Below are 26,312 nucleotides of genomic sequence, written 5' to 3'. Positions count from 1 at the left end.
AGCTCAACAGCTAAACGGTTAGCTTATTACTGATTAGGACACTGTTAATGTACTTACCTGAAATAAAATGCAATGGTTGTTCGGTCACTGTCAATCAAACCACGCCCACAGTCCTGATGCATATTGGAGTGTTAAACTCTTTTTTTATTACTACTTATTTAGGTATTAATATTGAACGTTAAATAACTTAGGATTTGAAGATACATTTTCGGTGGGGCAAGTAGGATGTTTTAGAAAGTGGTAGAGAGAACCCTTGCTATTTATGGCTAAAATATTATATATAATTAAATATGTTGAGTATTGTTTAAAATTCCCACTTGTGTAACTTGTTAAATGGTTAAATATGCATAAACCCTGCTTTTCACTCCAGGAAAAATAAAGCATTTGCAAGAGAGATACTGCCACGTATTCCCAGTGCAGTGGCGTCTTTGTTTATTGGTTGAGATATGGTTCATTCTTGACCATGGAAATAGTATTTGACAAAACAATTTCACCTCAAGGTCCATTTAGGAGCTATTCTGCAGCTTTTGATTCCTCTGCTTTCATTTTTTACACCATATCTAGTAATTGTTTCAAGAAAAAAAAGGTCTCAGTGGACACAGTGGACCAAATGATGGCGGCTTTCAATGATGTCTCACTATTACACCATCACTCAGCCATCCCCTCACTGCTGCCTCTTTCCTCCTTCCATCTCCTTCACTTCCCTCAATATTTATCCCTCATCCTCCTTCCCCTGCTCCGTCTGCTAACTCACTTCCTGCAGTGACATCTCAGCAGGCTTTGCTCTGGCGCCTTCAGGCCCAGCCATAACAATACCCATTAAACGACATGTCATTGCAGAGCTGCGGGCAATGTCATCCATTCTGCGGACCAGCGTGGCTTTCGCAATCGCCGGCCCTATTGTGCTGATGGTTTTATATCACATTAAGTGAGCGCTTGTATGGCTGACCGACTGATATATGGTCTCATTATTTTGTTTGATGGCTGTGGTTGAGCTGGGTGATTATGCCGCTGATAAACCACAGCGAATGAGGCACCCGATAGGCTGATAGGCTCATTAAGACATGTATTGATCAGAGGCATTGACTTCTTGAGTGTGTGTGTGTGTGTGTGTGTGTGTGTGTGTGTGTGTGTGTTTTGTGGTCTGATATGTGCTTCGAGTGTGTTTAATGTTTATAGTGTGAATTTGCATGTGTTGTCAATATTTGTGAATCTGTGTACTGTACATGCAAGTATCTGCGATGCGCTCTGAGATGTGTCTACATGCTGTCTGGTTGAATGTGTGTATATCTGTGTGTATATATGTGTGTGGCTCAGATCTTTTCACAGCTCGGCTGCAGGTGCCAGCTCCTGCTCTTTATATTTAGTAGCCGAGGCTTTGTCGAGCGGCTAGTGGTGAGGCGGGTGGCCTGGCCAGCTGCTGGGATGCTGTTCAGTGTCAGCTGTTCCTGGCAGCCAAGCACACGGAGGAGGGTTGTCAAAACCTTGAATTGGAATTGTTTTGTATGTGCACAGCTGGTAGGCTGCTACTCTTTGTCGCTTGTGATAGCAGCTGACACCAGACTGTGATTTGTTCAGTGGTTGGGCACACTGCGGTCCACATTGGTAACTGCCAGTTCTGACAGAACTTCACATTCACACCCCTTGAATTATTTGTATTTCATAAACGTGTGTGTGTATTGTAAAATCATGACTATCAGGACAGAGCAGTGGCTGTTTTTGGCTGCTTATTTATTTGCAGCAAATAAACCTTCATGTTCACCTTGCGCCTCTCTTTCCAAGACTCAGCCTCACCCCACTGCATTCACAGTACCAAGAGAGGTTAAAATATTTTGTCTTGAAGCAAAAGAGAGGCACGCCTCAGGTTGTCTGTAGTTTCACAATAAAAGCAGGGGTCGAGAGGAATGCTTTTTATATTTTTGGCACCCACAAAAAGAGGTGCTGAGTGGGACAAATAGCCTGTCTTGTGTGTTTTGTCAGCTGGTGGAGCCACTGACCCCCAGCGGAACGGCCCCTAACCAGGCTCAGCTGCGGATCCTGAAAGAAACAGAGCTGAAGAGGGTCAAGATTCTGGGATCGGGGGCTTTTGGAACAGTCTACAAGGTCAGTGTGTGTATCTGTGTGTGTGTGTTTAATTCACACAGTCCTCATTCAAATGTGGTGCTACATTATACACCAGTGAGTCAGCTAAATGGCAAAGAAGTTTCTTTCAATAGGCACTGCCCTCTCATTGGTAGAACTTGACAACCTAAACAAAAAGCATAAACATTTCCCTTTGTAACAGTGTTTCCTGACAGACATGAGCCTAGGGCAGCTCAAGGACCTGGAACGGAAACTGCTGTTTGCTTGCCAACTTCACTGCCCTTGGTAAAATTATTCATACCACCCCAAAACTCAGCAAACTCATTGAATAAACACTGAGTTTTCTACCACCAGCTCTAAATTCCTCTCACTTACAATATTGATGGGCCTATTTAATTTTATAGTCATATTTTACTACAATGAATCTGCACACATAGTCCCACATCAATTTATGCCCTTATTATTTTTCAGAGCTCTTTGCTTATAGCAGAAAGCAGGTAAGCCCATTCAGGCACCATACTGTGAGTAGATGTTTCTCATGACGCTTTTTGCAGGATTGCAACTTATCTATAATCAACCAAACGTGTTGGTGTAGCATTGCATCATGTGCAGGCGCTGATTTATTCGACCTGAGGAATGTTAGTAGGACAGTAGACGCCATTAAACACAGGCAGCGGCCATCAAAATCATCAGGGCCCTCACTGTGAGCATGTTTATTGAGAGAGCAGTGCATTTATTGTGATTGCTTGTATATTTCAGGGCATCTGGGTCCCAGAGGGCGAGACAGTGAAGATCCCTGTGGCCATAAAAATCCTCAACGAGACCACCGGCCCTAAAGCCAACGTGGAGTTCATGGACGTGAGTATTTATATTGCAACAATTTGTGTCTACTTTCGCCTGTGTGTATTCACGTTTGTGCGCCTGAGCCATAACGTCTTAGCCTTGTCAAAGACATGGCCGAGCCTGTCACTTTGTGGGATTGTGCATTTGGCGGTAAATTCTTATGAGAGTACAATCTCAGTCAGAGGCAGTAATAAAGTGAACTCCGCTAGGCTGTACAGCCAGGCATGTATTGAACGAGACTCTATTAAAAAAACAGCACTTGTTTATGAGATACGGCTTTATTGGAATCCAGGCATGAGAGAGGAGAGAAGAAAAGGAGGAAGGGAGGAAGCTGGGGAGTTTCCATTTCTTCCCAACCTCTTCCTTTCTCTTTTATACATCTTTCATTTCGCACACTTAGAGTACAGTTTTTGTTTTTTTTACTTATCGCCAGGTTTTGCACTTTTCCTGTGCATGCCTCTATAAATAAATACTTTTCTGTATTTTATAGACAGTTAATCAACTGAAAAATTATCATCAGATCAATCAAGAATAAAAATTGTTGCAGATCTATTTGTCAGGGGTGTAAAACTGTCCCTTTCAACAATTTAAAACTTTCAACCATTATCGCGCCTTTTTGTTAGCAACAGGGTTAAAGGTTATATGCATATAATAGCATCTTGAACAGGTTGTGTGTGGGTTTACAATGGCCAGGTCATCTAGAGTCTGTCATAATACATTTGTTTATTCTAAAAGCCATGCAGAAAGGGCTGAGTTAGTTTCAATTATAACTCAATTCTTAGTATTAGCTGGATACGATACAGAAAGGTATCCTTGCTGACAATTTGTAACTATGACCATCTTTTTTGAAGGTATTTATTTAATATTTGTTATTGTCAAAAATGCAAAATGTATGTAGCATCATCCCAGTGGAAACTTCCTTCTATTTCCCCTTCTGCCCAATTTTTTTCCTCTCCTCCTCTGTCCCTGCATCTTCCCACCACCTCCCTCCTTTCCCTCCCTTCCTCTTCCCCTGCTTCTCCCTGCGGGGGTCTCTGTCCATCCAGAGCCAATATGCTCTGTCTGCCGGCTTGTTAAACAGCAATCTAAAGGCAGGCTCACGCCTCGCCACTGGGAGACTAGCCGCTGGAGTGCCAGCTCCAAACACACTCCGAAAATCCACACGTATAAACACACACACACACATAACCAAACAGCGCACACTTTAAAACAAAAAGGCTCTCCAGGTGGCGGTGGCCTTGCATGCGAGAGCTGCAGGGTGTTTTGCTTGTGTTAGCAAATATGTGAGCGAGTTGATTATTTGATATGTGAAATGCAAAGGCCTAATAGTACGCTAATTTAGTGTGTTTTGATGCATACACACACTTCTCGGAACATGCGCCAGTTTCAGAGGGCTCTGCCAGTCTATCACCCAGTGTGTGTGCAAGTGTGTGTGTGAGGGAAAGTGAGCAAGTGAGCTAGATGGGAAAGGAGGGTCAGCCAGCAGTAATGGAGGTCAGCGCTCAGGGAGATGAGAGAGAAACCAAAACACACACACACACACTAGTGCACGAATACACATACACACGGGTCCTCATAACGGTTTGCACTGAGAAGTAGAAAGCAAGAGTTTAAGCCCGAGATAGTTTACGACTCCCTTTTGGGTCTTTTGGGATCACAGAGTGAGAATAGAAGCACACTCTCCTTCTTTCTGTTACACACAGAGACATCCTCCTTCGCTCCCCCCCTTCCTCCCTCCCTTTTCTTCCACTCTTGATCCCGAGGTGTGAGGTACGCCTGGTGTAGAGTTGGCTGGAGTTGTATAATGTCGGGCAGTTAGAGGGGGGAAGCAGGTGGTTTTATGAAGTGGAGATGTAGTGGCACTACTTTGGGCCAGGAGGCTCTGTTTAAATCAGGGCACTGATGGTGCCAAAAGGCTCTCTATGGCCTATGGCCCCCCTCCTGTTTAGAATTAATTTACTCACACCCACACCACCACCACTCTCCCTCTAAGCTCATTCTTTAGCATCTAAATTTAAAAAGGCACCTCATCTATCTATCAGCTGCCCCCGGGGCCAAGCCTGGATATACACCTCCTCGACCATTTGCTGTATGCAGAGACAGCGAGAGAGTGTGTCCTTGAGTATGTGAGTGTGAGTGCTTTAGAGAGCTGCCAAGAGAGTGTGCATTGGAGATTGTGTGAATGAGAGAGAGAGAGAGAGAGAGAGAGAGCGAGAGAGATACGCAAAAGTAGATGCGGAGAAGGACTGGAGTGAGTGTTTTTAAGCAATGACTCTGAGTGCAGCTTCTGCTCAGCCATAATGCACACTCTATCACCACCACACATCCTTCTGCTTGCAGCTCCACAATAACAATTACCCAACGTTGAGTCCCAACTGTTCAAACCTCTACGTCCATCTGCCGCAGAAAGAGATGAGAGGGAAGACAGAAAATTCACTTACAGGCCATAAAAAACGAGAGAAATAAAGTTTAAGAAATCAAACACATAATAACTCTGTATAAGACAGCACCAGATATTATTAAATATGTACCATCCGTACTGTCGTGTTTTAATTGTGTTGGTGCAACATTTACAGTAAGAACCTCTGTTTTATATTGGGTAAAATATAGATGAAAAAGGCTGCGCTTGTGCAGCTTTGAAGAAGGTTTCTGCAGCATTTTCTTGCACACTGAGAATACTCTGTAGACAGATGCTGTGCATGCAGATGTAGTTGTTATCCCACAAGTCGTAATTTATGCATCTAACTCCACCTCAAGTAGGAAGTCTTTGGGATACAGTGCAGTATTATCCATTGATGATACATGCATGGGTAGACATATTAAATTTACATTTCTTAATCAATAGAATGTCTACACTGATGCTTCCTAACCTTGGGGTCAGGACCCTAAACGGATCACCAAATGCTTCTGTTACAAATTTTTTATTTTTTCAGATTTATCACTAATATATCACTTTCTTTATTCACACACTCACCTCTTCAAGCCTCTATTAACAACTTATGATAAGGGGTCAGAAGAAGACATTATTTTCCTTTAGGGGTCACAAACCAGCCACACATGCTACCACCCTTTCTCAGCTTTTCTATGTTAAGTCACACTGAGGAAAAAAATTAAATGGGTAGATGGAATGGAGAAAAAACACTCAAGGAACCTGAGGACCTTCCCACTTAGCAACTCTATTGCAGGACCTGTATCTTAACAGCATTCAGCAATGGTGGAGTCTGCTTCGTGTCAAGTCCCTTCTGATTTTAATAACATTTCACTCCTATATTTGCCACTCTTAATAGAGTACCTATTAATCTGGTAGATCTGTTCAGGGAATAGCCTGTAAATTGGAATTCCTGATAACAACATGCATACAGAAAATCAAATATTTCATACAGCAGAACTGTGTCACTTATTTCTGTATTTCCATCCATGGAATGCAACAGTCTTCTTAGTCCCTCTTTGTCCTCCCTCCCCCCCTCTCACCCAGGAGGCCCTGATCATGGCCAGCATGGAGCACCCCCACCTGGTGCGTCTGCTGGGCGTCTGCCTGAGCCCCACCATTCAGCTGGTCACCCAGCTCATGCCCCACGGCTGCCTCCTTGACTATGTGCACGAGCACAAGGACAACATCGGATCGCAGCTGCTGCTCAACTGGTGTGTCCAAATCGCCAAGGTAAGCGACTACAAGCAGATCAAAAGAGGATGGTGCTTCAGCTTTTCTGTCATGTATTGCTGTATTGGATATGATGGCAATGTGTGTGGGTTGTAATAGATCTTTGTGTTAGAGTCTCCAGACAGCATTTGACGGATGGTGACATCCAGAGGCTTGCCAAGTCCAGTGTCACCCAAAACAAGCTCACATTTTTTAAAGACTCAGATCTTTTGTCCTCTTTTCTTCCTGCTTAGACAGAAAGTGCTAATGGGTCACAGACCAGCAATGACCCTCTCTGTTGCATGCTTTGCAAACTTGTAACCCCTGTAAACAATTCTGGACTCTGAGATGAAAAAAAACCTTTAGTGTTGTTTAAAAATGAGATTTTATCCTGCCTGCCATGGCGACTAAGTTAACTAAAACATAACAATTATTATCTTCAGATGATTATACACTAATAAAAACATGAATATTAAATGATATTTATGCAAATAAATCCTCTTTAATGTTACACACTGGACCTTTAAGAGCAAATACAGCGTTTGAGTCTATTGATGTCTCTTCCAATTTGCTCCTTTGATCCTAATTATTCTCAATGCTTGACACGCTGATCATTCTCACAATGACATGGCAGGCCTCTGACGTCGTTAAGCAGCCGACAAGTCTAGTTTGCCTTGAACTCGGTCTTAGAAGCACATCAACACACATTATTCCTCCAGGAAATGAGTGACGGCGCAAGAAATTAGGGAATTAAAGACCCATTCTCTGCTACCCAAACAAAATCTGCGCTCAAAACCGTTGAAAAAACAGTAAAGCTTGAAATACTGTGCGTGCATTTGCTTACCCAAAGAACATTTGTGTTTTCTTTGCGAATTAAGTCAATGCAGGCAGACAGCTTGATCGTGTAACTGCTGGGTAAGATTTAACTTCTCTAAGTTATAACTCCAGGATGGCAGTAGGGTTCTAGGCTGCTATTACATGCTGTGCAGGCAGACATCGGCTGTGATACAGAGCCATTCTCCTATCAGCTCTGGAAGAAGTAGCAGCAAAAAAATGATCTGACAAAAGGCTGATCTGCTGCTGGCAGTGAACAGCCTGATAGGGTTTTAGACAAGACAGCAACTGTTAATATTTTGTTGATTTTCCAAGTTTGCCAGTTTGCTAATGTGTATTCTGAAGATGTGTGGTTCTACCCATTGAGGTTTAAATCAAGCAAAGAGACTTTTTCTTCTTCCAGTCCTGCTAAGCCTTGTCTTGCTTTACTGTAGGCTACAATTTCACATTAATGGATATCACATTACCATAGATTTATATTGACCAGTCATGGTCATTGCCACTGTTAATACCGAGATTATGCAGTTTCACTTATGTATATACAAACACTTCATGCATCTTGAGCAAATTGGATAGCTCTCCAATATCACAGAATTCTAAGTGTAAATACAGTTAAGAGTCTCTCCGCTGTGATAATGGCAGCTGAAGTGACACTGAAAATACACAGAAATTAGCCATAGTTATCCCTGTCACATACAAAATGACTGGAAAAAGCAGCTCCAGGGATTTTAAAACATGTGCTCATGCAGTTGTAGTTTTCATCTGATCCTGATCGGATAAACCGATTAATCTGTGTCGGTGGGGGAGCAGTGATCTGATCTGGGTGAGGAAGCAGCCTGTGAAAGAGACCTTTTGAAAGCGCTGTGTTTGTGTTTCTTCACAGATAGTTGTTAGCTATCTTGCTTAGCCAACTAAAGTAATAAATTACAGGTAAATTACATTTATTAATTTTCCATGTTTCTACAGTAGCCCAGAATGGATTAGCATACTTACAATCTACCGTCCTACCATGAAAAGACCCATACATTTCATGTTTATAAAGGACCTACTGTGCGTAAAAGCTGTGTCACAGACCATTCTTCAGATGATTTTCTCTTTCTAAAGCACACCATTATCAGTCAGTCTATTGGAATTGATTGTTGGTCATCGTTAAAGGCAGTATATTCTCTTGTTTCTTCTATCTGAGCCAATGATGAGCAGTTTGGTTTCATGGGCTGGGGGGTTAGTGTGGGAGGTCTTAACCCTTTAGTCACCCATGATGGATGATTCTCAAGAGCTTCATGAACAGGTTACTTAAGCAGGTACTTATTGCTGTAATTGGATTCGATTTCACCTGTAGCGGCAGAAGGGAAGTGTCCGTTTTTCTTCGTGGTTCTGTAAGTGAGGAAGAGCAAGAGAGAAAATTATTCACAACTGTCCTCGACCCTGTGAAATTCAATTCAGCATATATGTTGATTGTGATTGATTGCTATAACTCCAATTCATTTTGTGGCTGAAGGTCCCAGACTGACTGATTGGAAATCAAAGACTGATCATTTGTTTTTATTGAGCGAATTAGCGGATCAATTTGGTGGGATCATTAGGGTTTCTTATGTTCCTGTTAGCCTTTGAATGACCTGTCCTCTCCATATCTGACAACAATAAACACTCAAGTATCTTTAGTGTTTTTTAGATCCTTACCACCTGTGTCATAATGATGGTCATGGCTTGTAAACATCACTTATTATCTTATTATCACTTATTGTGTGACACCAGAAACTAAATGTGTTATTTTAAGGGCTTCATTTTTTTCAGAAAAGAGTGTCTATTACTCAAGTATTTAAACCAGTATTTAGCCCAGATCAAAAAAATGATGTCTATATGGCAATAAGCTTTTTAATTTTTTATTAATTTACAGAGCAACATCATTCATTTAAAGTCATGTTTCTCGCCAGCTGGCCAATATTCACTCTCTTTTAACTGTAATTTTGGTCTCTACCAACTCCTGAGGGAAATCTCTGACTCTTTAGCTGCTCCACTGTGTTCACCAATATTCGGACGAAAGTGCTGAATGGACAGACCGACCATCCCTGGAGCCATGTCGCTAGCATGGCTAAAAACTTAACTAGACTAAACCGAACTTGATAATTACTGAACTGCTCATGAATCAATTTGATCTAATTTAATTCCACTCCCTGCTGATTAGGCGTGTGTCCCCAGTTACAGCATGCAGTCTATTTAACAGCATGTGTTTTTTCAGACCTCATAACCCTAAAATGCTCACAGCATTAAAGGCAGCTTGGTTCTTCTCTCTTATAATAGCCTCTTGGATCCTCCGTGTTCCGTCTTATAGCCTGAAGGCATTTTTCAAGACACTCTCTGCGGTATGTTTGTGAGCATTAGTGTGTGTTACCATTTATGTGTGTGTTTCTTTTGTCTATATCTGAACACCTAACCGTGTGTGTTTGGGCATGTGAGCTGGATAAATAACTCAGAGCCCTTCTCTGAGTGATCTTTGCGCTCTCAAGGTAATGATGGGGAACCTGTCCTCCAGGAGAAACAGCATCCTTCGGAAGACACACAATTTTCCAGCAAAGGGGAAAATAATTTTCCCTTGGTGTTCAGTTAGCTTTGAAAAGGATGTTGTTAAGATAGAGGACAGAAGAGAGAAGGTATTAAAGAACAGAGAGACAAAGTCCAAAAAACAGGGCACAGGACATATGAACCAATACAAAGGACTTGCTGTGTACTGTAAGGTGGATACATTTATTATTATTATTATTTGTTATGAGTACCAGTACTTTACTTATAAGCTTCACAGAGTGGTGTCAATCAAACTCTCAGCAAAAAGGCTTTTTTCCAAATTGTCAAACTATTCCTTTAAGAAGAAGCAGCAATGTGACATTTGAAATCAGTTACAGTAAACAGTAAAATATAACGTGTATATCAACAGTATAAGTATTCATTGTGCAAACTGGTGTCTTTTAGAATGTCAGAGTATGTATTTTATTTAACTGTATTAGTTATTTAATTTTAGTCAAGTTGGAGCTAAATCTGGTTAGTTTAATGCATCATATATGATAAAATGATCATATATTGGTAAATCTTAATCTGCAAAGTATAGTAGCTAGTAGCTGTCAAATAAATGTTGTAGATTAAAGCTGTATTTATACTTCTGAGGTTATCATCAGAGCTGATGTGCACCTCCTCAGCTGCAGAGATACTGTGGAGACAGCATTACTTTGCCGTTGATAATTACACTCCATCACCTTCCTTTCAGTCGCCAGACAAGGGAAATCCTCCAATCATCACGCAGTATCACAAGGTGAATAAAAGAATGTCAACACAATTACTTTGGGAAACAATAAAGCACAGCAGTGGCCTGATAATGTTTGACACTATCCTTACCTGTGAAATGCAGGTAAGATAGCATAGCTATGCTATGATAGCTGCCGAATCACATGAACCTGTCGGAGAGAAACTATTCTACTATATCCTATTTCACCATAATGTCGTGGCAATTTGCCAACCCCCCCACCCGCCCAACACACACCACACCACACCCCTGCTACAACAACAGCACAAACACCAGCCGTATGTGGGCTCTGACCCGGGCAGGTGACCGCTGCGGCGCAAATTGATTGGCCGAGGCCTGCCGCCAGGCAGTGACTCTTCATCACTGAGTGTTTTGGGCATTGAGATAATGGCCCCCATTAATCTACAGCCACACTCAGGGCTGCCCCGCTGCCACTGCCACACACACACGCACACAATGACTGACGCTCACATTACGACACACGCACTTTCACACATTATACAGGACACACACAGAGGTCTCTATAGATCTGTGTAAATGGCCCCGGTCTTTCCTTTCCTTTTTTGCCCTCCTTTCCTTTCTTCTTGTCTCCTTTCCTAGCTTTCTGTATGTACCCTTTGCAATTTGTTTTCCTTTCCTCATGTTTGTGTCCTGTCCTGTCCTTTCCTTTCCTTACCTCATCTTTACTGTGCTCTCCTTTTCTTTTCTTTCTCTACTTTCCATTATTCCCCATCTTTATTACCTTTCATGTCCCTTTTCACTTTTCTTTCCTTTCTTTTCCTCTCTGTCTTTCATGTCATTTCCTTTGTTTCCTTTTATTTCCTCATCTTTCATGTCCCTTTGTTTAATTTCCTTTACCTCCTTTTCCTTTCATTTTTATCCTTTCCATTTCTCTCATCTGTTCTGCCATTCCTGTCATCCTTCCCTTTCCTCTCCTTTTTCTATCTTTCTGTTTATGTTCTTTCCTTTAATTCCTTCCCAACTTTTTTCTTTTGCTCATTCTGTCCTTGTCTATCCTTTTCTCTATACTCACCTTTCTTTTCTTTTCTGTTCTTCACCCCCTGCCTTATCCTTCCCTTTCCTTTCCTGCATTCACATGTAAACAGCTACGTCTCTTTTCCTTTTACAAATCTTCCCATTTCTCAGTTTCCATGGTGGCCATGTGCTCGGGTTAACATAGGTTAATGTTTGTCCTAGTTGTGTGTGTTTGTGTGTGTGTGTGTGTGTGTTTGTGAGAGAGAGAGTTGTGTGCAACGCTTTGCGTAGTTGTAGAAAACTAGGAATTTCTCAGTGCAAGAAATGACCTCTTTAATGCCTTTCTGTCTCTTTCTGCATCTCCCTCTTGTCTCCATCTTCTCTTTATCACTCACTAACTGAATCTCTCCTTCTCTCCCTTTCACACACACACATATACAGAGTATTTTTTTTCATTAGGTTTTGGATTATTAATGGAATAATTAGGTTTGGGATGTATTTTAATGAAGAAATCAATCACTGAATTAAATATGGGTTCGGAACGGAGTGTATGCGGGGCTACAGGACTCTTTTAATTTGGCTCCCCTCTCACTTTCCCTCTCTCTGTCTTCCTTTCACAGTCTCTCTCCTCAGGCTCAGTATAATGAAAGTAGAATAGATTCTGCGGGCTGCTGTCCTGCCGGTGAAATGATTGGCTTTGGCGGCGAGGCTTCGGCTGGACGCTGGTCTCGATTGGATTTTGGAGGGGGTAGAGGTTGGACGGGCGCTGGTATCTAGGCCACATTTGTGGTAAGCAGTGAGGAAGTAGAGCGATTCGTATAAACATACCCATCGGCCAACTTGTGGACTGACATTAGGACAACATGCCCTGCAGGAAAACTCCTCCAGTTAGAGTAGCGCTGTGCTGTCATGGTTTTACAGATTGACAGTGCTAATGATGCAGCTGAACATCTGACCTTAAATAATTTCTCCAAGGCGAGCTTGATACTGTACTACGTTGTGGTAAAATATGCATGGAAGCATGTGTGCGCAGGCGGTACATGCTTTCAGCGCTGTGTGTTGTAAAGACTCCAGCACCTTTACACACTCACACAAACACACACACGTACAAGGTCTTCTTTTTATGGCCAAATCAGCAGACATGTCCCCCCACTGCTTAGTCAGGGAAAGGAGAAGTAAAATCTGGGGACTTTTCAATTTGGCTCCTGATCTTTGGCCCCATATGTGTGCGTTCATGGGTATTAATATTCTTGTGTGGAGGCACAGCTGTGTACGCTTCCCCACCAGAGTGTGTGTGTGTTTGGATTTGCATCCTGCGGTGGCTCCCGGAGATGCCACCCGATGGCAGGAGATCCAATCTGGTCAAGCTTAGTGTGGAGCCCTCTGTGTCATTCACATCCCTGCAAATGCTGCTCTATGCTGAGCAAACACATCTCGGCTGTACTCATTAGCCGAGCCTTAACACTTCTTCTTCCTCCCACTCTATCTTGTTTCCTCCATCCCTCCCCCAGCACATATCCTTCATCTTCCCTCCCTCACTGGAGGATGGATTCCAGTATTAGCTTGGAATCAAATCACCTTCCCTCCTGTGCTTTTGTGTCTATCATGTCATTGCATCTCGGTGAGAAGAATGTCTCAATGGACTCTAGCACGTAACATGCAGGCCTGGGCCTGTGTGTTAAGACATTTACACAGTTGCTGATATTTCCCTGATAGACCTAATGTTTGCTAGCGAAATACAGAAAAATCTTGATGATTTTTTTTTCAATCAGGATGTCAACCAATTCAGCTGTATGGACATGTAGTTCTGGAACAGTTCTCCCTAGAAAATGGTGGCGGCTGTGGCTCAGGAGGTAGAGCGGGTATGGCTCCCTACTATGGTGTATGAATGAGTTAGTTTCTGTTTGTGATGAACCTTTGCCGTCACTGTATGAATGTGAGTAACTGTGGCATTTAGTGCTTTGAGTGGTCGGAAGACTATGAAACCTGGTGGATAAATTGTGTTACTTTGACACTACTGACATACTATCTCCTCTCTCCTCTCCTCTTTTTCTCCATCATTACAGTTTATCCCTAACCTTATCCAAGAAGTTTTTGTTGCCTGAACCCATCCAAACCTTAACTACAGAAATGGCAGATGAAAAAGATAAATCATTTTTAATTCATCCAAGCTCATTTTGGAACCCAACGACGTGTTTTGTCGTCCGGATTGCAGGGATCTCTGTTTCTTCCAGTTTCTCCCCATAAAAGGTTGTTTTTTGTTTTTGACTTAATTTGTTGAACGTTTTTCAGTCTGAATGGCAACCATGTCAACCACATGGGTATGTCACTAACTAGCATAGAATAAAACTAATAAAACTGTCAGCATGTCTACAGTATGTGAATCATATAACTTTCACTTATTGTAATGTAAATACTGGCTTAGATGAAAATGACACCCTGAATACTTTACCAAACTAATTATTATGATTTCAGTAGGCAGAAGAAGTGTGGGTATACTTGTTTTACAGTGTTTATTGTTTTTACATAGTGCATATGTCTTTGCAACATGGCATTAGATCTCAAGTTCACGTTTCTATGTGTCTACCATTTTTATTTCCTCTCTCCATGCTCCTTGAGGACTTACACACATTGTTCCGTGTCTGTCTTGTATAGATTGCTCTCATACATTGAGAAGCTCTCTTTATCCCTTATTGAAAACATGATAGCCAACTGACAGCAGGCTCCTAAAGAATGAACCTCAGAAACATGCATTCTGCTTCTAAGAAGACCAGTAATGATTGTGTTAATATGTGAAAGATTTCTGTGGATACATTTTGAATAAAATATATATCAGTGTGTGTTGCCATATTGCAGATATAAATAAAAGATATGCACTGAAAGGCAGTTTTAAACTAAATGGAAGGGGAGCACTTGGAAGGGGAGGATGAAGCGAGTTCATTGCGATCAACTACACTGCTAGATTCCACTAAATCCTACACACTGTTATATTATAAGTTATATTTATAGTTTTTGTGACTTAAAAACTGATGAGAGCTATATACAAAAATAAATACAGTGCTATGGCATCAATGTTCATTCTTAACCGTGGAAATAGTAGTAATAGTGTTGGTTTAAAGTTTAGCAGAATCAGAATCAGAATCAGAATTAAGTTTATTGCCAAGTAAGTTTACACATACGAGGAATTTGCCTTGGTGCATTCATGTATAAGAATCACAAAAAATCAAGGAATTAAATATAAATGATACCGAAGATCCTCAATAAAGATAGAAGAGATCTAAAGCACCAAGGTTCATGGCTTGACAATCCAACTCAAGGTCTACTGTGTTTTGTTTAGTTTTAACTGTTTAGCTTTCGACTAATGGCTTAACTTTCATCAACACGGACAAACGGACTAAGTGCTTGAAAATTTCTGGTAATGGTTGGAATTGTGTTTCGTCAAAAAACATAAATTCTCACACCTCAAACGTCTTTTCTTCATCGACAAAGTTGAAAATTCACTTGTGCATTTCTGAAAAAGACTTTACTCTAAATGGCAAACAACAATGATTTATAGTGAACATTAATGTATTCAGTGCCACCCCATTCATTCAGATTATTTTATTCCAGTCTATATTTCCTACTAAAACACATTATAATATTTATTACGTTATAGTGAATTTAATACTGTCAGCGACTATAGGTAGTGTCGATGTTCTGCATTTCATTTTCCCAGAGGCTTCATTAATAATGCAGTCCCACAATTCTTTGCATCTCAGAGCTTGTTTGAAAAGCACATCACACTGTCATTACCAAACCCATAATACTATCCTACATCATAAAAAACAAAACCAACTACTGTGCACCCTGAACAGCTTTCCCCCATCCTCCAACACATTCACAAATTCTTCCACATACACATGGACCAGTCGCCAGGAGTACGTACATGTCCCTGCTGATGCAACAAAATGAGGAAACAGGGTGGAGGGGAACTGAGGAGGAAGAGGTGATGAGGAGAGCGGGCGGTGTAGAGATAAGCCTCCCGGGTCTTTCTAATTATCTGTAAGGATCAGCAGTGCTCAAGGATGCATAAGGGGAGGGATTTGACTGCTAGATCCACTGGGTAGGAAGACCTGATTGGATAGGTCACCTCTTTACACACACACACACACCCATTACTCATGATGCCTCAAGCCAAGGCTCATTAGACACAAGCGTATGCACACGTGCAGATGAGCAGGCGGCAGAAATTCACGGGGATTCTCCTGCAACTCCTCCGTCTGAAATCTGCTCACTGTGACAGACTTTCTTTTTTTTTTTTTCATTATCAAGTCCTACAAATGTCACTTTAATAAAACAAGCAAGAAATAATAACTCCAGGATCCGATACAAATCAATTTGGTACAATCAAGTTTTCATTTTCTTGATAATAGCAGCTGTGTTATACACAAACAGGAAGCAGTAAGAGAGGGAAGAAAAAAAGAGAACAATTATTTGTTTATGTACCCAAGCATATGCCACCTGTTTAAATATAGATTTTTTTTATTATAAATATATACATGCACACATCTATGGTTTTCACTTGTATGTTTTAATGTCAATAGAGATTTGCCCCTTTTCCATTTCAGAAGTAGCCAGTGGGCAGGTTGAACCAAGAGACGCCTGACAGCTTCACCGCGATAATTGACCACTGTGATTAAATATTATAATTTCTCAGTGTCACAGCAAGTCGCAGACAAATTATAGGCATTACTGTGAAGGCTGATTCAAGTAAGGATCACATGTTCTCACTCTGCCCCTCCTGCTCCCTTCCTCTGGATGTCTTTCTTCCTCCTCTCTGTTTGGTCCACCTGTCCAGCTCAGAGGCCGCTGAGCAGTCGAAGAAACCTATCATTAGGGTCCTCGAGGCTGCCCATAGGCCATCTCAAACCTTTAAAGGATCTCACCGTTAATTGACGCTCGGTTAACATTTAGCTGCAAATGTCACCTTTTGTTGCAGCTAATTATTGATCTGATAGCCAGAGTGTTTTATTTTGAGAGAGTAACTTTAAGGACTTGCAACTTAATATCACCGTTTTTGCTCTCACTGATCAAAAAGTTGCTGTTTTCCCCTTTCTAATTCCACTACTGCAGCCACAAAATTATTGACATTTGCTCATGTAAATTTGCCAGCAGCGGTCTTTTATTGCCTGCACAGTGACATTTTGAAAGGATCTTTCCATCCCACATGGGAGTTGAGATCATGGTGACAGAGCTCAGATAATTTTACATTTGTTTCCCTCTCTTGAGGTGGATATAATTAAAAACGAAAGCAGGAAGACATTAGGCACAGATAAGTTCTGACATTGTTCTTAGAATCCACTCCCACCCAGGGAATCGCACCCTCTCCTGCTTCCGCGTGCTTTATCTCGCCTTCAACCCCCGCACTGTGTTCAACCCTCACACTCACAGGTGCAGAGGGATGCACACACATTCATAAACACACTCGGCTCAGCTCAGGTTGATAGATAGGTGCATTTTTTCCTGCACTGTTGTTCCACAATGGCTGAATGCGGAGTAAATGGGCCTGCACCCCCAACTGCTGCGCCACCACCGATCTGCCGTTATATATGTCAAATTATGTCACATTCACCCGGAACATTCATTAACCATCCGAACCATCCAGTGACGCAGGTAAGCTTATTGGTTACCGTGGTGATTCAGTGCAGTACACCACTTTAACGTGATATTCTAGCTTCATGCTGCAAAAAAAAGAAATTTCACTTGAATTTCATAACGATGTATAAGAATATTATTAGAATGCACGCCCACTTGAATAAATACATGATTAAAGAGACTATTGACTGGCTCGTTCTCACTCCTTCTATTTTTCTCTGTCTCTTACACATAAACACACAGGGGTTTTCACACACATGCTTTGGAGACTGCCAGCTCTGTGGGAATGCCTTTCCATTCTATCTCCTGTGCAGCACACAGCGCATGACAGACGACCACCTGCGCCACCTGAGCAGACCCATTGTGCGCGCTGCTTATCACACTGGTCCCAGTTCTCGGCCTGCGGACAGTCCCATATTGCTCACATTGTTGCTGCTTCTTCACCCATTCGTTGGGGGGGTGAGGTTTGCAAGCAGTGGGGGGGGGGAGCACACCACATACAGCGCTCTTATCGCTCCCTCTGGAAACAGGCACCTCACCCTCTGGTTCCTGTAAGAAAGTAAGCAATCCTGCCAAGCAGGTTGCACCCAAGAGTTGTATCATTAAAACTATTTAACCGCTGGCGGTTCCCACTGCTTTCTTTAAAAAAGCATGTTGCCTGGCAACAAATACAGTAAAGTCATACCAAATGAGGTGTGTAAATGTTAATATCTCAGACAAATACTAGTGTAGTAAAGACCTGAGTTGAATGTATTCTGCTGCACTCCATTGTGTCCATCCTCCTATTCTTTTACTTACCTTCCAACGGGTCTCCTTTACACCCAGCATCTTTTATTCCACAGCATCTATCTCTCCTGTGGAGGTGCACTGCTCCCTGCAGTTCCACACTACTCCACTCTTTTTTCGTGTCTCCTTTCATCTTTGTTTTCTTCACTAACTAAAGACTCAGATCTTTTGTCCTCTTTTCTTCCTGCTTAGACAGAAAGTGCTAATGGGTCACAGACCAGCAATGACCCTCTCTGTTGCGTGCTTTGGAAAAATTTTAACCTCTGTAAACAATTCTGGACTCTGTGGAGATGAAAAAAAACCTTTAGTGTTGTTTAAAAATTTTATTTTATCCTGCCTGGTAGCCAGTGTTGGGTCAGAGGAGGATACACTATAAAGAGTAATTATTCTCAACAAACCACATGCCCTTACAAGTCATTTGACTAAACACTGGGAAAGCCTTATATCCTCCATATTACTTTCAGCATCATAATCAACCTTTTGTCTCGGTAGCACAGAACAACAGAGCAGGGAGGTGTAAAATATGAGTAAAGTAAACATATAAGCTGATATAAAGCTGGCTATGGCTGAAGTAGCATAACTGATCCTGAACTTTTGAGACCTATACCGATACTGGTGTGTGAGTTTAACATTATATCTCATACGGGTGTGCCTTTCTTATATTCTAATATTTTTTGATAAAGATACCTTAAATTAGGCATTTCTGTACTGCAATTTATTGTTGCTTTTCAGCCGAAATATACACAGACAATGATAAACCAAACTAAAACTAAAATAAACTAAAATTGGCTGTCAGGCTCTGCCATAATTTATTATTGTGCTTCGACAGCACCACTTACTTCAAGCCAAAAAAAGATGTGTCCCAATTATTAATATTTTTTTCCCATTTTTAAAGTTATGTCCACTCACTTTGAACATTTATTTAGTACAATAGCTCAGTTGTTATCCAGGACCTGTTCTTTTCCATTTGAAACTGATAGTTAAATTGCAGCAGTTAGTCTAGACTTTACACTTACCTCACTTACCTACACCTATTATCAGCTTGTAGAATGAGCCTGCAGGATTTTTTTTTCATTTTGTACAATCACAATCAAGTAGTGGTTTTGGAATATCTGGCTGTATTAATAGTTTAATCAATTGAAAATCCAGATCTTCTGTCAGCATGAAATCTCTACCGCACATTCACAGACTAACAGTAAATGGCTAATGAGACAGTACATCTGACTTGTCCTAAAGCACACTCAGACTCTTGCAAAGGACTGGGCTAAACAACAATTTCAAATACTTTTGGCTGAAAAAAAAAGTTTAAATAAAAAGTACCATAGTAGCACTTCATTTTCCGAGGGCTTAAAACATTAACTAGTATTATTTGCAATGTGCAGCAGTGCTATTGGGTCCTTAACCTTAATGCTCCAATGTAGCATGTGGCTCGCAAAGCCTTTTTGTGTGTGGTGAGAGCTGGGAAAAGCTGCTAGGGAAATGCTTCATGGGACCTTTTGTGTAGGGTTCAAGTACACGTTTCTGGGACTGGAGGCCTTCCCTGAACTGAACAAATTTATTTAAAGCTGCTGCTGTTGTTGACATTGACCGTTCATCATGGTTTCGACCTAATCTCAACTTTACCATTGAAATTTTGTTCCACAATGAGGAGGCTAACCTGCCTTCTGAGTTAAATGACGTAGGTCTAAACTTAAAGCATTCATTCAGATATGTTGATTATTCTAAAGCATATGTGCCTTTTTTATTATGTGGTTTTCATACAGAAAACCGAAGGTTTCAAGGCTTCAGTATCTTGGAACATTTATAGGTCCTTGGTCTGTGTGAATGTAATCAGATGCCATTGAAATAAAAAGGATGTAAAAAAGGAGGTATATAGGCGTAAAGATATAAGCAAGGAAGTAAAAAGGAAGTAAAGAATGAAGTTAGGGCTTAAACAAGATGTAAAAAGGGAAGTAAAGAAAGTATAGAAAGAAAGAAAGTAAAAAGAGAAGTCAGGAAGAAAAATAAGTACAGAATGAAATAAGGAAGGAAAATGAAAGTACAGAAGTAAAAAGTAATTAAAAAAGACAAGAAGAAAAGAAAGAAGTAAAAAGGAGGTAAAGAGGTGAAAAAAGTGAAGAAGGATGTAATTAAGTAAAAAAGAAATAAAAGGGAAGTTAAAAGGAAGTGAGGATGTCTTTTCCAAGTCACCTTCCATGAGGCTGTCTGTTACTGTTGGGTCTCACGGTGTCACAGACAAGATGCACTTCTGTTAAGTCCACAAGGGCTTAGGTCTGTCTCGTTGCAGATTCAGCAGGTGCTTAAGGGCTCCAATATGAACTTTATAGGAGCCTCTGTGTGGATTTTTGTATCTGCAAACCTGCAGACTTTCTCAAAGAAATTGGATGTAATCGCTTTGGTTATAAGAGTTACGAGTTTTCAGTTATTTATTACACTGGTTAGGAAATTAAGACTCAGACAAGATACATTTTCCCTTTTTGTCTTTGTACATAAACACATACATCATCTTTTCTTTAAAGGTCAGTCCTAAACATATACTTTGAACTTTGAATGCAGCAGCCAGTTGAAAATTTAGAGTGGTGCACAGCTCCACATGTAGCTCTTCCTTTGAGGCAGACTTCTTTGCTTTCTCCACAGAAAAATAATAGCTGAGAGAGAGCACAAAGTGATTTTGCCTTTCGGGTACACAGGCAGGTACTCACTGTTCATTTAAGCTGTAATTGCTGCAACTTGCGATTAGGAACTTAATTTTGTTTTGCAGAATTTCCTTAAACAAAGAATCATCTATAGTTCATTCGGTGGCCAACATGCAGTAATAAACTGAACCCTAGAACCAATTAAGGAGGCTCTTTACAAGGTGACAGGGACTATATCTAACTGTCAGTCATGCACAGGCAATATAGTGTATTGTTGTGCCCAGCTGAAGGCTACAGAGCACAAAGAGGAAGGTGATTTTGAACAGTGCTCAGTCAGTGAGCTCCAACAGAACAGAACAGTAATGCTGTTCACCAAACATGGCTGGTTTAATTACCTTCTCTGCAAGTTGTATGATCTACAGTGTACAGGTTATGTAATCACAAATTATCCAATTCCACATCTATTTTAAAGGACCTCAGGCCTCTGGGGATTTTAACGCTTAAGCAGTGTTAAAGCGGCACAATCAGCGGGACCCTCTCGACCTGAAACTGAGGCTGCCCCCACATCTTCCACTGGGACGCCGGTGTTTACCGCCCGGAGTGGCTGAAAATTAATTGGCTCCTTGAGCTGCCGTACATTCCCCCTGTCAGTGCGATGGCCTCCCCTCATTGCCCTGTCACTTTAAGTCGAAGTGTATTAATGGACTGTGTGGGCCATTGATTCCTAATTCCTCTCTACGTCGACATTGGGGATAAATATTGCGTGGCACGGCTGTCTTCTGGCTTATTGTAATCAGCATTGTTATTGATCGCCTGCCTGAACCCCCAAGAAGTAATCTATTTTAAATACACTTTCAGTAAAAGGGGGGCATTTTGGGCCTTGTCCCAGCACATTGCCTTCATATTGGCAAGGAAAGAGGCACAGCTACTTTAGCAAAAAGAGGGACACGGGATAAGGAAGTAGGAAGTGTCCCAAACTGGTAGGCAAAGGATAAAGAGACTGAGAGACATCCAAACAGACTGACAGATAGAAATATTGCCAGAGCCACCAAGTATGCTCAGTGAGATATATCTTGCTTTCGTGTATTGGTGGTCTCTGGGTGGTCTCTGTCAGCATGGGTATGTGTGTAAGTGTGTGTCTATGCGTCTGTCTGCGCGAGGCCGTCGAATGATGGATGAGGGCTCAGCCAGCGGCGAGCCAGACGTCGACGCTATCGATTTATCCTCACATTTGTCTGGGGGTAGGCGGTGCAGGGCGGCTCGCCACGGAGAGCATTTTCAACACAATGCGCCTCAGTATGTGATACACACACACACACACACAGACATATATAAAGTATTTTCACCATAAGTATTTCAAATGGGCAATGATTCTCTCGCGCCAGTGGAGGCGTGGAGCTTGGATTAAATTTTGTATTGTCTGTTGAGTACAATGGCCTCCTTCTTTGCCAAGGTGTTTTTATTGATCCACCTGTAAAGTGGCATCCACTTGTTTAACATCCAGTCTAATACACTTCAATTGGCGCAGCCTTGCCTCCTCGACTTGTTGTTTTGTTCATCTATGAGCCCAGAAGACGGAGAGGAAGTGTGTATGTGTGTGAGACGAGTGTGTTTGTGCTCATGAGGGCATGATTAAACCTGTGTGTGCTTCTGTGTATTCATGAAGAAAAGGTCACATGTATGTCTGTCATGTATGCCTAGTGAGTGTGTTAAATCTGTGTGTGTGTGTGTGTGTGTGTGTGTGTGTGCACAAACTCGCATGGCTGCAAATAGGTTTTTGTGCGACTGTCAGGAGTCCCTCCTTCGTCCAGCCCATTGAGCAACAAATTAAGGCTGCAAAGCAAAGCTGCCATTCTCTGCGCTCAAGGATTTGTTGTTGTTTTTTCCCCGTTACTCGCTTTGCTCATTGGGTGTTCATAATCAACGTTAACAAATTGGAAGGACATCCATTGTTCTCCCAGTCTGGCCATCTTGAAAATGGCCCCAATTACCAGGGACACGGAGGCGACATGACAGAGACGCAATCTCAGTTATGACTGAACATGATTACACCTGAGTTGGACATGTTATTAGAAGTAGATATTGATGTTGCACACTTAAAGACACACAGCCAACTCACCAGTTTTATCTTCCACCAGTTGCTTTGTCCAGCTTTTGAAAAGCAGTGGAGAGAAATCCATTCGCCTTATATATGTAGGCTGTAATTTCAAATATATATTTAATTAATTGCCATGCAAGAATTAAGAGGCATTGAAAGGCCATGCATTGCAAAACATTTATTATTTGTAATGAAGAATTATCTGTTGTGTCCACACTGGGTATCTGAATGCATGTCGACATGAAGTCAGATAGTTTCATTTCAGAAACCTTGGAGTTGAAGAATGTTTTGTACCCGGAATTGTGATTCGAGAGGCTGCTCTGCTGTATTTTTCATTTGTCAAAAGTCTGAAGTTCTGACTTTCTGACATGTCAGGAATGCTATAAAAGCTACCTGAGATTGTCTGTCTCCTAGAGTCATATATATGAGGTATGATAATGATGAAAGATTGAATCTGAATGTCTGTGTGGGTGTGCGGTTAATGATGATGACAGTTATGACAATAATTTTATGTTAGTGCTGACATTTACCGCATCGACGGGCTCAGACTGCTCCGATCATGGAATATAAAATGATAAACGGCTCCATGAGAGGATTCATAGTCATCTCTCACATTTTCTCACTCTCTTTCTTTCTCTCAGGGGATGATGTACCTGGAGGAGAGGAGGCTGGTCCACAGGGACCTGGCGGCCCGGAACGTGCTGGTGAAGTCGCCCAATCATATCAAGATCACCGACTTCGGCCTGGCACGGCTGCTGGACGCTGATGAGAAGGAGTACAACGCAGACGGGGGCAAGGTTGGTGTAAGTGGAGGCGTGAGCATGTTTTTGTGTGTGAACTACTTGTCTAAGAACAGTTTAAGACACAGGACAGCTTACATAAAGTGTAAATGCTGCAACCAAAAAGTAATAAAAACCAAAGGTCACGACTGGTGACAAGGGAAGTTAGTGAGGCTGCAGAGACAAAAGTATTAGTAGTGTGCACATCAGAATGTGAGCGTGCATCTATGTAGGCTTCAACTAATGATTATTTTCACTTTCAAATTATATTTTTCAATAATCCGTTAAGTGTCATTCGCCCAGAGCCTGACTCAATATCCTAAAAGTGCTTATTTTGTCTAGTCAGCAAGCAAAAGAACCTAAAGTATAACATTTTACTGGTGTTTGAGTTTCTGTAAACATGTCACTACAATGTCACTAATAAAACCTTTCACTCTTAAACCTTGAAGTAGAAATTAAATAATGAAGTATATCTTTCCGTTTAGTTTTGTCAAATTTTGTCAGGCGGCTCTGCAAACATGAAATAGTGATTTACTTTTCACCTTGGGTAACAGGTTGTATTTATAAGCTCAGATCAAATCAGTGTTTTCTGCTCGCTCAGTGGTCTGCCAAGAGAAACATAAAAATATGTAAATGAGAACAACTAAATCATAAGTACGGCTGCATTCAAACACAGTAGAGGGGATGATGGAGAGCACAAGAGGGCAGAACAAAGGAAACAAAATAGCCAGGCTGCGCTGGCTCCACCTTACCAAATGTTGGCTGTGATGATTAATTTTCTTGTTTACCAACAAAAAAGTGAGGAAAGAGAATAAAATATTTAGCCTTTTTTACTATTTCATATCAGGCATTTCAACATGGATGATGATCTTTACAAAATGACCAGAAAAACACATTTTCAAACGTGAATGACATTTTCAAATGTAGCCAGATAGAACACGTAGACAAAAACACAGAGGAAAGTGTTTTATGTGTCCAATTTCCAAGCTCTTATGGTTGGGAAATGTCTGGTGAACTGAGTTTCAGTAAAAACACAATTTAGAAGCACTTCATCCAAACAAATAATGCAGCCACAGTTCCAATCACTTTGTTTTGTTTGGGGACCCAGACTACATTAATCAGGAGCCCCTTCTCTTTCCCTCGCTTGAGACTTGCTATGCAAATTGTCCCGATCAACTCCCTTTATTAAATTGGCTTGTTCATTGCTGCATCTATTCAGCTGGAGGCCTGAAGGTAACCACTGCATCTTGAGTTGGCGTTTGAAATGTTATCTGCAGGCGATTAAAAAAAAAAGCAGACCAGGTGTGTTTGACGCGACCATCTGAGTGAGTGGCTCCGTGTCGGTATTCACTGATTCTATGATAAATGAGAGCTGTTGTCAGCAGATCTGCATGTGTGCCATAAAAATGGACGCACCATGAGAGATAAATCAACAGGGATGAAAGTGGAGGCGCCGCACCGCATTTCCAACCTGAAGCATTTCATTTTCACTCTTCCTGTTCATTTCCCCCGGTGAGCAAGCATGCGTGTCAGGCAGGGGCTGTATTTCAAATGACCGGCACGTGTACACGTGTGTGCATATGTGCGTTCACATGCAAAAGGCTAGATAATTGCCTTGTTCAGTGGGCTCTACAGCTGAAAACTCCCCTCTTCAGTCAATATGGAAATTATACAACAGTCAGGATATGGCGATGTGTGCCGTTGTCCTTGTCGGGAATGTCAAAGGGCCTGTTGTTATTACTATTTCACACACTGCCTGCTCTAAACCTACGAGCTATTGAGATAATGTGCGACAAATGGCCAATACAATCTCGTTTAGTATCTTAAAAAGCATGCTCACTATTGATGATCCCTGAGTTAGACTGAAGCTGATCAATCACAGTACTTGAGTAATATTGAGCAAAGCAAAACTATGGTTGAAAGCGTTGTCGATTTCCCAATAACTCACAAATGCTGGATTAAAAGATAGGGCAGCTGTTGAGCAACATAGCATAGAGGAAAAATGCCTGCAATTCAAGTGTATATAAATAAAATCTTAAGATTATAATTCAGATTTTAGTTTTTTTCTTTGCTCCTTTCATCATAAAATCCCGATTTTTATGTATTCATCCCTCTCTCCTCAGATGCCCGTTAAATGGATGGCTCTGGAATGCATCCACTACAGGAAGTTCACCCATCAGAGTGACGTGTGGAGTTATGGTGGGTGACAAATGTTTTGTTAATTGACGTCACTGTTTCTTATGCTCATACCTGTGGGAGGAAAGCAGTCAATGACCTGAAATCCTGTGTCCTTTATTTGCATTTTCGCCCCCTTATCTTGTTGTTGTTCTCTGTTGTTCTCTTGTGGCTCCTGTCTCATCTTCCTATCTCTCCCTGTCGTGTTCTCTCTTTCTGTTTGCCTTCCTTCAATGCTGCCCCCCCCCCCAGGAGTGACCATCTGGGAGCTGATGACATTCGGAGGCAAACCGTACGACGGCATCCCCACGCGAGAAATCCCAGACATTCTGGAGAAAGGGGAGCGTCTGCCCCAGCCTCCCATTTGCACCATCGATGTCTACATGGTCATGGTCAAATGTGAGAAAACACACTTAAACATACCATTGTTTTTCTTTTTTTATGTCGGCAAATACATCCAGCTCTAGTCTAGAAAGAGGCTGTCCAAATACTGCTGTCCTTAACAATGATTGTGCTTTACTCTTATTGACTCTTT

General features: G+C 41.5%; 1 protein-coding gene across 5 annotated transcripts in view; it reads left to right on the top strand.

Annotated features, from left to right (window-relative positions):
- si:ch73-383l1.1 (receptor tyrosine-protein kinase erbB-4) overlaps positions 1-26,312 on the top strand; it is a 227,842-nt gene that overhangs the window by 188,448 nt on the left and 13,082 nt on the right. Inside the window, exons 18-24 of one of the 5 annotated variants that reach the window (XM_035677527.1) lie at positions 1,981-2,103; positions 2,842-2,940; positions 6,404-6,586; positions 10,659-10,703; positions 23,465-23,626; positions 25,726-25,801; positions 26,030-26,176. In XM_035677527.1, the coding sequence (XP_035533420.1) occupies positions 1,981-2,103; positions 2,842-2,940; positions 6,404-6,586; positions 10,659-10,703; positions 23,465-23,626; positions 25,726-25,801; positions 26,030-26,176 (835 nt within the window). Of the gene's footprint in view, positions 1-1,980; positions 2,104-2,841; positions 2,941-6,400; positions 6,587-10,658; positions 10,704-23,464; positions 23,627-25,725; positions 25,802-26,029; positions 26,177-26,312 lie in introns of all 5 variants that reach the window. The other 4 variants (XM_035677528.1, XM_035677526.1, XM_035677531.1 and 1 more) reach the window with 4 other exon arrangements.

This window comes from Morone saxatilis, unplaced genomic scaffold, assembly GCF_004916995.1.
Source record: "Morone saxatilis isolate NCDOM2014 unplaced genomic scaffold, NCSU_SB_2.0 Contig6, whole genome shotgun sequence".
Classification (NCBI taxonomy): Eukaryota; Metazoa; Chordata; class Actinopteri; family Moronidae; genus Morone; species Morone saxatilis.
This window is presented reverse-complemented; position numbering and strand designations above follow the sequence as displayed.